Source organism: Orcinus orca, chromosome 12 (genome assembly GCF_937001465.1).
Source record: "Orcinus orca chromosome 12, mOrcOrc1.1, whole genome shotgun sequence".
Classification (NCBI taxonomy): Eukaryota; Metazoa; Chordata; class Mammalia; order Artiodactyla; family Delphinidae; genus Orcinus; species Orcinus orca.
Genome location: NC_064570.1, coordinates 75,043,603 through 75,057,794, shown reverse-complemented (window position 1 = coordinate 75,057,794; position 14,192 = coordinate 75,043,603). Strand labels below are relative to the sequence as shown.

The following is a 14,192-nucleotide window of genomic DNA, read 5'->3' as shown; positions in this document are numbered from 1 at the left end:
AAATGAAAAGATTATTTCAGATTATACTAACAGAAACTGTAGCAGTGTAGGGTCCTACTGATGCCAAGGTATGATACCCTTAGTAAAGGAAAACATAAAATAATTGCAAAGGACTACTTGAGTCCTTTGAAGAGTCACAAAACAGAAAAGGTAGCTGTAATAAAGGAAACTACTTTAGAAGGTCTGAGGAACTCAAATAAGAGGAAGGAGCACAAAGCTGGGTCTAGAGACCCGTCAACCCTTGACACTCAAGAAGGTTAAGTACATATCTCTCCCAGATTAGGGCATAACCAGTTGAAATCCACTGGACTGAAAAGTTTTTCCAGAGTAGGATGACAGACAAACCAACAGGGCAAACTAGTAGGGACAATTTACCTATCTTAATGGAGAAAATGAGAACTATTATTTATAGCAGCACAGCTGTCTTAATTACCTGCAATAACAAATAGGTGCAAAACAGTAAAAAAAAAAAAAAAAAAAGTGTAGGACAAAAAAGAAACCAGAACACTGTTTTACAGTGTGCCACCAATGGCAGAACTAAAAAAAAGATCTTGCTTAGGCTTAAGGTGTAATTTATTAGATTTAACAGGCATATTACAATTGGCATTTGGGGAAAAGGTATGCTAGAAAGTAGGAAATGTAATATTAAAGATTTAAAGATAATCCAAAGATAATCGAGAATTAGCTATGTTAACTTTATTTCATTAGTTAAATATCCTGTCTATAATATTAACATGTTTAATTACAAACAGGCCTTTAATTACAAAATAGTCACTGTACTTATGAAGCAAATATTAAACATCAAAGTAATTACTATTTACCTTGGAGACAGTGGGCATTTTATTCTCTTTTGGAACTGTGAAGTGTTTTCTTTTCTCTTCTGATCTGTAAGTCTTTATTTCTTCTTCTCCCTTCGCAGTTCTCCATTCTTCTTGCCTACTGAACGAGAATTAAAAGCCACATATAATCTGTAATGTTTATAACTGATTTCTCCCCAAAGGGAATGTTAGGTATCAGCGAGGGGATGTTACTCCTGATGCCTTCTTTTCAGATGAGGCATGTGATAAAGATTTCTGAGTTTAATTTCATAGATTGTGAGCTCTGGACATTGAGCATTAAATGACTGGAATACTGGAAAGACGGACTCTGTCCACTTGAACTAGATACTACTGTTTCTACTATAGTCTTTGGCAAATAAAGTTTTAGGATCTGGGAACACGGTTACTCTTAAGGTAACTGCTCCAAGGATTAAAAACAGAATTTATTTATTCTTCAAAACTTATGTCAGTGTTGGGCTTATGCTGTGATAATCTTATGTGCAATACAGATAGCTGGAATTTAAAAAAAAAAAAAAAATAAGGCACAACAGACCCTTGAGGTAGAACTAACATTAACTCCCGAAGCCCTGAAAGAACTACATTCTCTCCAGTGAAAGGCAGGTCAGGCTTCAGCCACTGAAAAAACTTCAACTCTATCCAGGTATCAAGCTGAATTTGAGCAACAGAAGTTTTGAGGAACATTAACTGTGAACTTTAACTTCATGGAACCTGGACTCACAAGGACAAGAGAATTCTTTAAAAATTTTAATTCCTTAAAACTTTAAGGTTTTTGAACTGGAAGGGTATTTAATCTCTGAACTTTAATTTTTCCCTGGAGATATCACAGTTGGAAGGGAGTTAATATTCGAACCTGGAAGAGCTCTATAATGTTGACATTTTATTACTTGGGTATACTTGGGTCATTTTATACTTAATTGCAGAATCTCTAATGAGGCTGGTCAAGATTCTGAATGGAAATGAGTGAACTTGAATCTTGTGAAAAGAATGCCCTTGGATTTAATTTTGTTAATTTGTTTTTTTTTTAATTAAACTTTTTTATTGAGATAACTGTAGGTTCACATACAGTTCTAAGAAATAATACAAAGAGGTTCCTTGTATCCTTTACCTAGCTTCCCCCAATGGTAGTATCTTGCAAAACTATAGTACAACATCATAACCTGGATCTGGATATTGATACTACCCACTGATATTCAGAGCTCCCCAGTTTTACTTCCACTCATGTGTGTGTGTTTGTATTTAGTTCTGTCCGAGTTTATCACATGTGTACGTTTGTGTATCCATTGGCCCAGTGAAGATACAGAAAGAACATTTCCATTACCACAAAGGTCCCTTGCGGTGCCCTTTTAATGATCATAGCCACCTTCTTCTCCTCCTCATCCCTTCCTCTTCACAATGTCTAGCAACCACTAATCTGTTCTCCATCTCTATACTTTTGTCTTTTCAAGAGTAGTCCACAAATGGATTAATACATAACCTTTGAGACTGGTTGCTCACCGTAATTCCCTGAAGATTCAATCAAGTTGTGTATCAACAGGTTGTTCCTGTTTAATGCAGTCTTATTCTATGGTGTGGATATACCATAGTTTGTTTAATCATACACCCACTGAAGGACATCTGGGTTGTTTCTAGGTTTTGGCTATTACGAATAAAGCTGCTACACATTTGTGTACAGGTTTTTGTGTGAAAATAAGTTTAATTTCTTTGGGATAAATCCCCAAACAGTGCAATCAATGGATCATATGATAGTCCTATGTTTAGGTTTTTAAAAAAATGCCAAACTGTTTTCCGGAGTGGCTGCACCATTTTACATTCCCACCAGCAATGCATGAGGGATCCAGTTTCTCCACACCCTTCCCAGCATTTGGTGCTGTCATTGTATTTCAGCCATTCTGATAGGTACATAGATTATTTCACTGAGGTTTTAATTTGCGTTTCACTAATGGCTAATGATGTTGAGTATCTTTTCATGTGCTTATTTGCCATCTGTATATACTCTTTGATGAAATGTCTGTTCATAGCTTTTGCCCAATTTTCTAATTGGATTGCTTTGTTTTCTGCTGACTTTTGAGAGTTCTTTATATATAATAGATATTAATCCTTTGTTGGCTATGGGATTGGATTTAATTTTAATGCAAAGCTCCAGGAAGGCCGAATACCCTTTGAAGTAATGGCCACAGCCTCGCTGGACCATACGCTCAATGGTCAAGCTCAAAGAAAGAGAGATAAAAAGGTGACAAATATCTGGAGAGAAACAAATCTTCCCCACTGTTCTATGTGCAGGGACCTCCACCACCAACGAGCAACCCACTCCTGGACACTTTTCACCTCCTTACTCATTCTTGTCTAGGGGAGGAGGAGTGAACTAATTAATTAGGATGCTCTAGAAGGAAAATCCAGCTTAGCATGGCCCAGTTCTATGCCCTGTTTGCCATGTATACATTCTTCTCTGCACTTCAAAGAAGCAAACCAGCTGCCTCACATGGGGAGAAATACCGTGGCCCAGTGGTACCTTTCGTTGGGGTTCAGTATTAGGAAGCACACGTTCATGCAGATAAAAGTCACGTTCTTCACAGCCGTATGAATAATAAAATATGCTCATTTCCTGTCTTACTCTTTTGTGTTATTTTTTACTCCTTTAGAACTATTTTTAAAATGATGGGTATTATTTATTGTACCCTCTTCAAACCTTAACATTAGAATTAAAAAGTAGACAGGAACACAGCTAAAGAACATCTGGATATATTTGTCATCAGATAAAGTTATGGTTCAAATTCAAGCTTTAGGTGTATAATCCTAAAACCTAACACAAATTTGAGTGTTGTCCAATCAAAAAAGCATAATATATATAAACATTCAGATTACAAATATTTTTAATCATATAATTACTCTTATCTTTTAAGAACTAGGAAATCCTAAAATCAAATTTGATCTTCCTATGTTTTTTGTTATAGTACAGTATTATAATATATAGTCAGTATTAGTTGGGGCTCATATGGACCTCATCCATGAGTATTTCATTAATAAAGAATCAAAAGGAATTGGATATAAACGTCCCTCATAGCAATGACCTTTAGAATAGGATTACATAAAATCAATACTTTTAAATTTACATATGTATACTTTTAAGTATAAAAAAGATTTAAAATTCTTATATAATCTATTACCAATAAATAATGTATTTTCACTATGCCTCTGAATGATGCGGTATGAATGATTCATAAAATCCACAGAAAAATAAATTATAACAAACTATGAATGTGTTTTAAGATACAGTTAAACAAGACAAACTAAGATTTAAATATGCTACTCAGTAAAATCTCATATTTGTTCAAGCCAAATTTATAATTCCCCCCCCATTCACCTTAACACTCCCCCCATATCATTTACATGAATCATCCTAGAAAGGGACATATACTGAAATTTAACTTTTCTCCAGAGTCATGAATAGTTTAAAACATTAGCTCTGCAGATAAATTTAAAACAAATTAGAGCTAAAAAGGTACTCTGAAGACTGTAATTCAAAATGAATACAAACAACTGTGGTACATAAAAATTCATAATTCCCCTTCCTTACCTGGCTACACCAGCTGATAGCTCAGGTACTACCACCCTTCGACTCCAAGCTACAAGATCCCGCTCTGTGGCTATTTCACTTCTTGGTGCATTACTATGCATTTGCCGTACACCTTCGATTTGACCACTACGCCTTAGTCCTACATTAGGTGGTGAATGAACCTCTGAGGTAGAACTTGTAGAGCCTAAGTGAAAAAATTAATACAGTAAGTTCTATTTAGACACACTTCTCCATTAGCTTCTAACAGGACACACACACACACACACACACACACACACACACACACACACACACACACACACACACACACACACACACACACACACACACACACACACACACACACACACACACACACACACCCCCAGGGGAAAAAATCCATACTGTCTTCCACATGAAACTTCATAGTGCTGTGGCAAATAATCAGTAAGTAAGTAAGTTCTATTTAGAGACACTTCTCCATTAGTTTCTAACAGGAAACACACACACACACACAAACACACCAGGGGGAAAAAAATCCATACTGTCTTCCACATGAAACTTCATAGTGCTGTGGCAGATAATCACATCACCAAATTAGGAGCTAAACCACAAGCAAAAGCTTAATGAAAACAGAACATGGCTATTCAGTTGACTAGATAAGTTAATGAATCATGACTATGGACTGTTAAGCTCCAAAGATGTAAAACCTAATATTACTTAAAAAAAAATTGCCCACTGTGTATTTTTGGGAAAACTATATAAGAAGCAAAAACAGACACAAACCCAAGGACATTTATGGTTCATAAATTTTCTCTAAAGTTTAATAATATACAACATTAAGGATGGTGAGATGTTCGAGAATGTGGCTTTGAATGTATTCCATAAATTATTGAAAAAATTTATTTTTAACATTTTTCTAAATTATTCATGTTTATTATAGGAGATTTGGAAGAATATATACATTAATAAACTCCTTGTCCATAGTGTGAAACCTTATATTAAGAATATTTTTTTAGGTCATTAAATATTCTTCAAAACCATGATCATTTTGGCAGCCTAATATTTCACATAATGGATTTACCATATTTGTTTAATTGCTTCTCTACTGCTGTAGGTTTAGACTGCTTCAATTTTTTAAATATTTCACTTAAGAATCACTGCTTACCTCTACTTAAACGGCTGGTATTACTGATACCTGCTTCACCAGAACGTCTCAGGTCTTGCTCCTGTTGTAGTCTTTGAATCATACTGTCCAGTGGGCTGATCTCCTGGTTTGCTTGCTGACTTAAAACTTGGTTCAGTCCTATGTAAACCACAAAAATGCTAAGGATATTTCAAACCATGTTACTTACCAACCTCACTTTGAGTCCATAATTAAACATTAATTTTGCTTGAGTAAAAGACCTAAAATGAGCAACTGTGAATGACGGGAAAGAGAGAGAAAAAAAAAGGAAACATGCCCCCTTCAATCTTCATTAAAAATAACGATAATGATGATGACATAACTTTTACTTAGTGTTTACCATGATTCAGGTACTCATATAATCATTACAACACCACAATCCCATGGGTATTATTAATTCTATTTTATAGATAAGAAAATCAAAATAACTATTCAAAGTCATATATCTAGTAAGTGGCAAAAGAAGGATTTCATCTTAGATCTTCTTTTAAAAAAGGCAAATCTGATTACCCACTTTCTCAAAAAGCTTTACTGCTTTATTCAACAAATTCTTGAGTGCCCATTATGTATTAGGAACTACACCAAGAAACTGAGGATCCAGTGGTGAACAAGATACATCACGGTCCCTGACCATCAGGGAGCTAACATTCTAATGGGGAAACTGAATGATAAACCCATACACAAATGAAGATTGGGAAAAAATGTTGTCAACATAAAGAAGGTGATGAGATAGAGAAAATGGGGAAGGAGAGAAATGGGAACTACCTATGGTGAGTCAGAAAAGTCAAAAGAGCCCACTTTGAAAAGCATTTGAGTGAGACTTGAAGAAAAAAAAGAATTAGTCACCCATGTGAAGAGCTAGAAATACACTCTGGACAGAAGGTAACAGCTAATACAAAAGCTCTGAAGTAGGGAGGAACTTGGTGTATTTTAACCCATCCTGCTTTTCCAACATCAATTCTCACCCACACCAGTGATATGAGACTACCTGACTCTTTTACTCTCGTAATAGGATATACACCTTTATGCTTTGGAGCTTTTGACCACTTCAAGTACAAATGTGATAAATGCTAACATCCTTCAAGCACCAAGAGAAATGGCATCTCCATATTTCCTATGTGAAATCTTTCCAGACTACCCCTGAAACACCTAATACAATGCTATGTAATAGCAAATGCTATGTAAATAGTTCCCTGCAAGTAGCAAATTCAAGTTTAGCTTTTTGGAACTTTCTGGGGTTTTCTTCCCGAATATCTTCTATACGGGGTTGGTTGACTCCACAGATGCTGAATCCAGGAATACGGAGGACTGACTGTGTACATACCTTAGTACTCAGCCCAATATAGAAAGGAAGCCCACTACTTATTAGTTCTTCAAAAGCATGAATTTTCTTATCCATCTTAATATTCTAATCCTAAATCTAGAACAATGCTAGGCATATAAAGATGCTCAATCCTGCTGAACAAATAAGAAAATGTTATGTTATGAGATATACGAAAGGCATTGCCACAAGAGGAGAGAAAACAGCAATTAATATCGGGTGTGTGGGAATGTAAGCAAGGACTTGATGCGATCAGACTTTTAGAGTGGGTTAGTAAGATACAAAGTATATTCTGAAATGAAGTAGTAGTAGTATGAAGGTATAAGAAAAGAGGAAATTACATGTATTAAGCACATAAGGTTATTTCATTTTATAAGAGAAAACTAAAATTCAATGAGATAAAATAACTTGACCAAGGTCACAAAGCTACAAAGTGGTAAAAGTGAACAGAGGTAAAAATTAAAATGCCTATGGACGCCTCTTTCCTGGTATACTGGTGAGAAAACGTCTCATGTTTGAATCTGACACAGCTCAAGTTTACAACTGAGAAAACATTTAAAGTGTATTGTTCAGTGTAGATATAACAAAACTGCACTCAAACCAACTTATTACAATATCCAACATGTATGTTTACCTAACTCTATTTCCCCAAATAAATTTTACTACAGATCCAGATTTGAAAATAGAAACATAATTAGAAATGATGCTAAAATTTTTTCAAAAAGTATTTTTCTTTTGTTCTATTTTTGTACCTGGCAAGTCTAAAATAACGAAGGAAATGATATTTACCCTGAATTCTGTGAGCTACTAGAACACTTAAAAATTCTGTGACTCACTCTGAAGCCATAATTATTGCTCTGGGTTCTCTTGTAGCCCAATACTATAACTGGTGTCTATTTCATTTTCAAGATCAAGTCCACTTGTTACTCTAAGGGCAGCTTGGCATGGAAGAAAGAACAATGGACTGGGAGTCAGAGCTGGATGTGAGTCCCTACGATTCCGTGTACTTTAACTTGAACAAGACATAATGTTGTTAAATTTTCATTTTCTCAATTTTTAGAATTGGGACACCACAGATAAAAGGATTAAATGAGTGTTATTTATGAAAGCCCTTTAAAAACTGTTAAATGAAGGGAAGAATAATCACGATAATTAAATAGCACTGATATTTTAATAAATGAGTCCTTTTCTTATTTCCCTGTGCCTGAAATCCCAGCCTAGGTACCTGACTAGACCTGGGAAAGATCTGATTCTTGCCAGTTCCCCACTAAGGGAATGAAGACATTTATCTTAATTTCAGTCCTATGACCAAGACTTCTCTAACAATTGTGAATTCTCTAATCTGAATGCCTGCCTAGATTTCTCAAATCCTGCCTTTTCTTGGATTGAGTTCATGCTGTGTCCACGTACTGAAACATTTTAGTTTCACATACTCTAGATTCTTTATTATAATTTCACATGCCCAACCCTTTAAGAAAATAAGAGATGATTGATTTTTCTGTGCTGCTTACAGATTCTAAATTCATTATTTAAAAGTTAACTCATTATATATTACATCCCATAATGTCCTTCATATCTACTTAGAAGTTTTGTCCATTTATGCTAGTTGAGAACCTAAACTGTTTTCATAAACATTTTTCTAGCCTAAAATATAACAAAGATTCATAATTGCAAAACTGGTTTAACTTTCTTTACAGTTCTTCCATTTATTTTCACTTAATAAATTAGTGCTGTTCTTCTTGCCAAAAGCAGGGAAGAAGCCTGTAGACCTTGTCTCCATTTCAACTCCCATTCGATTCTTCAACTAATTCAACTTTCACCCTCCATTACTTCACCCTCCAAAACAGCAACACTTTTCATTCCTATCTTAAATTTCTTAAACTTTTAAAAGTTGATCACTTCTTAAAACAATCGTTAATGTGAACAGGCTATCTAGTCTTTTATTTATTTTTAATATTTATTTATTTATTTGGCTGTGCCAGGTCTTAGTTGCAGCATGCAGGATGGGATCTTCGTTTGTCGCATGCAGGAGCTTTCAGTTGCCACATGCGAACTCTTAGTTGTGGCATGTGGGATCTAATTCCCTGACCAGGGATTGAACCCAGGCCCCCTGCATTGGGAACGCAGAGTCTTAGCCACTGGACCACCAGGGAAGTCCCCTAGGCTATCTAGTCTTATTCTCTCTCTCACATCATACTATTATTTGCTTTAATAATTATTCATAATTTTTAACTATGTATTTGTTTATAACTGTTTACTAATCTAACTCACTCCACGAGAGCAAGGATTGCATTTGTTTAGTTCACTGCTGAATACCACAGCTTAGCAAGTGTCAGTGACAGAGGAAATTCACAATGTATGTTACTGAATGAATAAATAAATGAACTGACTCATCTCATACCAAATATAGACTTACCCTATTAGTCCTCAGAAGGTTATAAATAGATATAGACCAAAATTATTGCTTTAAACCTCCAATGCTTCTTAACTGTCTTGCAATACTTAAGCATTATTCAAAGAACTTTAAAGAATTATAAAAATCATTTTACTTCTCATCTGTTCAAAACAATTAAAAACAAAGTTCTATCCAATTATCAATTTTATAAGATTTCAATAGGAAAAGGAAAATTTAGCATGGAATTAAAATGAGCATTTACCTGAGGAAGTTACCCCCATCTGAGGGATGAGTTGCTCCTCCCTGCAATTTTCACGACCAGGAACTAATCTCTGATATCTTGATGGATGAGGGTTACCATCGACATCAACCAAAAAAGGCGGCGGCATCAGATGAGGTGCTTGCTGTGTCTGTTCATCTAATACAAAATTGTTGGCATCACGGATAAGGGGCCGATAATCACTGTGAAAGAACATTTGATCTGCTATCTATAAAAAGAAAGGCCCATAGAAGAATGGACAAAGAAAAATTTATCATTATAGATTTCTAATGGAAGGCAAACATTTTAATATAAATCATGGTATTAAACAATAATATAAAAGAATATTATTTTCTTGAATTAACTGTAAATAAATCTTTGTATGTTCTACATTAAATTTTACGATTAGAAAAGTAGCTGCTTTGACTTGAGGATACAGGGTGGGGGAAGGGTAAACTGGGACAAAGTGAGAGAGTGGCATGGACATACATACACTACCAAATGTAAAATAGCTAGTGGGAAGCAGCCGCATAGCACAGGGAGATCACATAGAGGGGTGGGGTAGGGCGGGTGGGAGGGAGGGAGATGCAAGAGGGAAGAGATATGGGGATATATGTATATGTATAACTGATTCACTTTGTTATAAAGCAGAAACTAACACACCATTGTAAAGCAATTATACTCCAATAAAGATGTTAAAAAAAAAAAAAAGTAGCTGCTTTAAAGTTTCCCTGGAATAGAAAGAGACTGTATTCATAAAAAAAAATTAAAAATAAGTTACATAATTTCAAATTAAATGGTAAAATTAAATCTAGGCATAAATCTTTCAGCAGTACTTTTACTTTCCCAGGGCTATCATGCTTTATCTTATCTTTAAAATTACTAAATATGGTAATTATTTGTTTTAGCACTTTGCAACGAGAAATCAATTTATTCTCTGAATTAAACTCTTTAATGAAACCACTCATACAATTTAAGAAAATCCGTAAGTATACAGTAAGCATGGTTTATATAATAATAATATAAAAAATTAACGACATGATTTTCTAGGAGAATAAGCATTTTCTCTAAAATTTCTGAATATAAAAATTATTAACATGAACTCATACCTGACACATCTGTAACTTTAAATTTTATCATTTACTTTGGAATTTCTTAAACCTGAACGCTTCAGTTTTTACTATGATAACCTTTTAAACAACTCTACCACAGATAAACAATTTAAATCTTTTAGTCACTAATCTCAGATAGGGCCTTTAATATTTAAAAATATTAACTACCATCACAGTAGGTCATACATTTTTTACTTTTTTTTTTTTTTTTTTTTCTTTTGCTGCAGTACACGGGCCTCTCACTGCTGTGGCCTCTCCCGTTGCAGAGCACAGGTTCCGGACGCGCAGGCTCAGCGGCCATGGCTCATGGGCCAAGCCGCTCCACGGCATGTGGGATCTTCCCGGACCGGGGCACGAACCCATGTCCCCTGTATCGGCAGGAGGACTCTCAACCACTGCGCCACCAGGGAAGCCCAGGCCATACATTTTTTTGAGAACCACATAAAAGCCACAGAATTGTACCGCAGACAAATGCATATTCTCCATATAAGTAAAACATTTTACAGAATTTCAACAAATCCCTCTATGGACATCTCCAACACCCATCTTATATACCCCAACCTAAGAACTGCAATCTAGACCTTTCTAGCAGGCTAAGTAAAACGTTCTTTCTTCTGAAATATAAAATTATCACTTCCCTCCCCAAAATACAACCCCTAAACATCTATGGATTTAAAAACAAACAAACAAACAACTATAAGGAGTAGATATACAGTCATAGTACTCTACCTTGTCATATTTGCTACTGGAGCCAAAGCCAAAAATTAAAAGATGTCCATGAGAGTCTGTGCATGCAAAATGCTGCCCATCAGGAGAGCATTTGCAGTCAAATACTGCACCATGTCCTTGGCCTTCAATCTGAAATGTATTTAACCAACAATCAGAAAACTGCCATTAAAATATAAAGAACTGGCTGGTCACTATTGTTACTAAAATTCTATGATAAAAGATATGTAAGTATATATCCTAATGAAGTGAAGATATAACAAACACAGTATAGTAACAAAATTTGTGAATATTCATGAAAAGTGCCAGATTAAAAGCCTTGAAAAACAACGTATTATCTTTATCCATAGACCAGACACAAGTCAGGAAATAAAACACCACCATTCTCCCCCACCCATAGTTCTGCTTCATGTCTGTAACCCGGATTTAAAATGAAATTGCACCTTACAGTCCATCTCATCTGCATTTAATCAAGCCCTTTCAGCAAAGGCTGACAATGTGGAGTAACTGTAGCAATTTTTTGGTAACTCTTGAAGTAATAGCCAGAGATCACTGCTCACAAGACACTAAATTTTTCTTCTTGGTAATAAATTCCCTTGATGGTCTGACTCATTTTTTAAATGGTGAATTTCAAAGGTTAAAGAAAAGGTTTTTTTTACCTGATAATTGTTTTCTGTTTTCCAGTTCCATTAATCCAGAACGAATGGGTTTCTCCCTGCAACCTGTCAATCAAACAGAGGTGGCCAATCACCACTCTGAATTTTTTTGCTCTCAGTGCTTCTTCAGACTATGTTCCAGTTGAAAACTTCTTTAGCAGTGTTCTGAAAGAGGTAAAAATTCTACCCTATCTAAAGCACAACTAGGGACTGAATTTCAGAAAACAACTAAAATAGGGAGTTGACTCCCTAACAAATAACAACTAAGGATGATTTTCAACAAATGTGACTGGATTTCTGGATTAGCAGAATCGGAACACACACACATTATCAGGTAAGAAATACCTCCTCTCTGTTCCGGTATCCACTGATCTAGAACAAATTGGTTTTATTAGTAATATCCCAATATCCCAGTAAATGCTTGGAAAAGAGAGAAGTGGTAATTTTCTTTCTTTAGTGTTAAAAATATGGCACAGGGATGAATGTACAGTTCACCAAGTACAGAAGTGAAATTAAAATTTTGAAGAATAGTTGATTTTTCAAGGAAGGTTTGCATTTTGGTCAAAAGAGAAAATATTGTTCTAAAAGAAAGGGCTCTGCCTAAGAAGTTTATATAGTACCACAAATGGGATTACCTCAAAAAGAAAACTAATTTTTCCTTTGGCTTGTTGAAAAGAAGGAATGAGCACACAGGTGTTTATTAATGCTGTTTTGAACGGTGATAATAATGGAAAAGAAATAAGAATAAATTTCCTTAAAATTTAATCACATGAAAGAAAACTGGTGAAGTAATCTAACGTCTAATACACTAAAAGACATAACATAAAAGCAAGAAAATGAGTAAGTGAAACAGGATCATTTCTTGGTTGTGAAGAAAGTTGGAGGATAAGATAACAGAGAAAGGGAACTGATTCGAAGTCTACTTTAAAACTGTTCAAAAATAAGAAAGAACTACTTCTCTAGATTAACCTAAGGGCATTACTAGCTATATAGCTTCGTATTTTCCAAAAACGAAAGAATATAAGCGAAATGTCAGGATTCACATCTCTATTTTTCAGTGTTGTCTAGGGAAATAAAAAGTTACATGAACTGTTATAATACCTAATCACACGAACAAAGTTTAGCTCTATATAGAATTTTACATAAAAAACTCAAGACCAAAGAATTAAAAGTGTCTTGGCCATGTGTTGTTAGATGTTTTATTTACCTCAATTCACTCAAAATTTCACAAAAGGCAGAGAAAAAAAAACAAAAAAACCCCAACTACTTTATAAATCTAATATAATAAATGCTCCCAGAACTGTAATACTATTCTAAGTTTACAATTCTAAGTATACGGTAGAACAGAGGAAGAGATCTGAGAGTCTGACTCAGCAATGCCAAAGTATGTCTGATGGATGTTCATAAGCATGGTATCCTTTATATAATGTTTAGACCATCTTGCTCTACATTCTTCTTTTGGGGAGGTGGCGGGGGGGGGGAGTGGCGGTGAGGATTAATCAACCCTATACCCATGCTACCTACCAATGTTGCCACATTTACTGTTGGTAGAAGATCTCTGAGAGAATACTTGGGAGAGGCAGAACTTCTAAAGCTCTAAAAAAGCAAAGAAAAAATAGCAATCCTATTGAAGATCACTGTGTTGCTATACAATAACACATGCCACTGTGAGTATGGCAGGATGGTACAAATTCTCGTGGTATAAGCCATCTGTATAACTCCAGAGTGACTTTTATATGGAGAATATGAAAGTGTATTTCAAAACTACATTATTTGGATTAACTATTAAAGAAGACAATGGATCTGCTTTACTTACAAACCAACTAGAAAAGGTGCCCATAACCTTACTATGTAAAATGCCAAATTTATCTTCAGAAAAAGCTCCTCAGATAATAAACAGCCCTAACTACAAAATGCCATCTAGCCTTTCCAGTTGATCAAAGTAGGAAAATATTTTACTTTCCTATACAGCTAAATATACCCTAGCTATTTTTATGATTTATGCTATAATTAACTAAGCCAACCATTAAAAATAGTTAAATACTTCTCTCTGAAAGGGATTTCATCTTCTTAAACCAGGGTCAGAATATTTATGACTAAGAATTCTTAAAGAAAAAATTTAATAATGAAGGCACTATTTGAGTA

General features: G+C 34.9%; 1 protein-coding gene across 3 annotated transcripts in view; it reads right to left on the bottom strand.

Moving 5' to 3' along the window:
- The window catches only part of PHIP (pleckstrin homology domain interacting protein), a 127,176-nt gene that overhangs the window by 47,511 nt on the left and 65,473 nt on the right, over nucleotides 1-14,192 (bottom strand). For 2 of the 3 annotated variants that reach the window (XM_049695333.1, XM_049695335.1), the window contains exons 16-20: nucleotides 11,395-11,523; nucleotides 9,557-9,782; nucleotides 5,561-5,698; nucleotides 4,414-4,597; nucleotides 822-939 (exon numbers count right to left, since the gene is read on the bottom strand). In XM_049695333.1, coding sequence (XP_049551290.1) covers nucleotides 822-939; nucleotides 4,414-4,597; nucleotides 5,561-5,698; nucleotides 9,557-9,782; nucleotides 11,395-11,523 — 795 coding nt within the window. The remainder of the gene's footprint in view (nucleotides 1-821; nucleotides 940-4,413; nucleotides 4,598-5,560; nucleotides 5,699-9,556; nucleotides 9,783-11,394; nucleotides 11,524-14,192) is intronic. The other variant, XM_049695334.1, reaches the window with a different exon arrangement.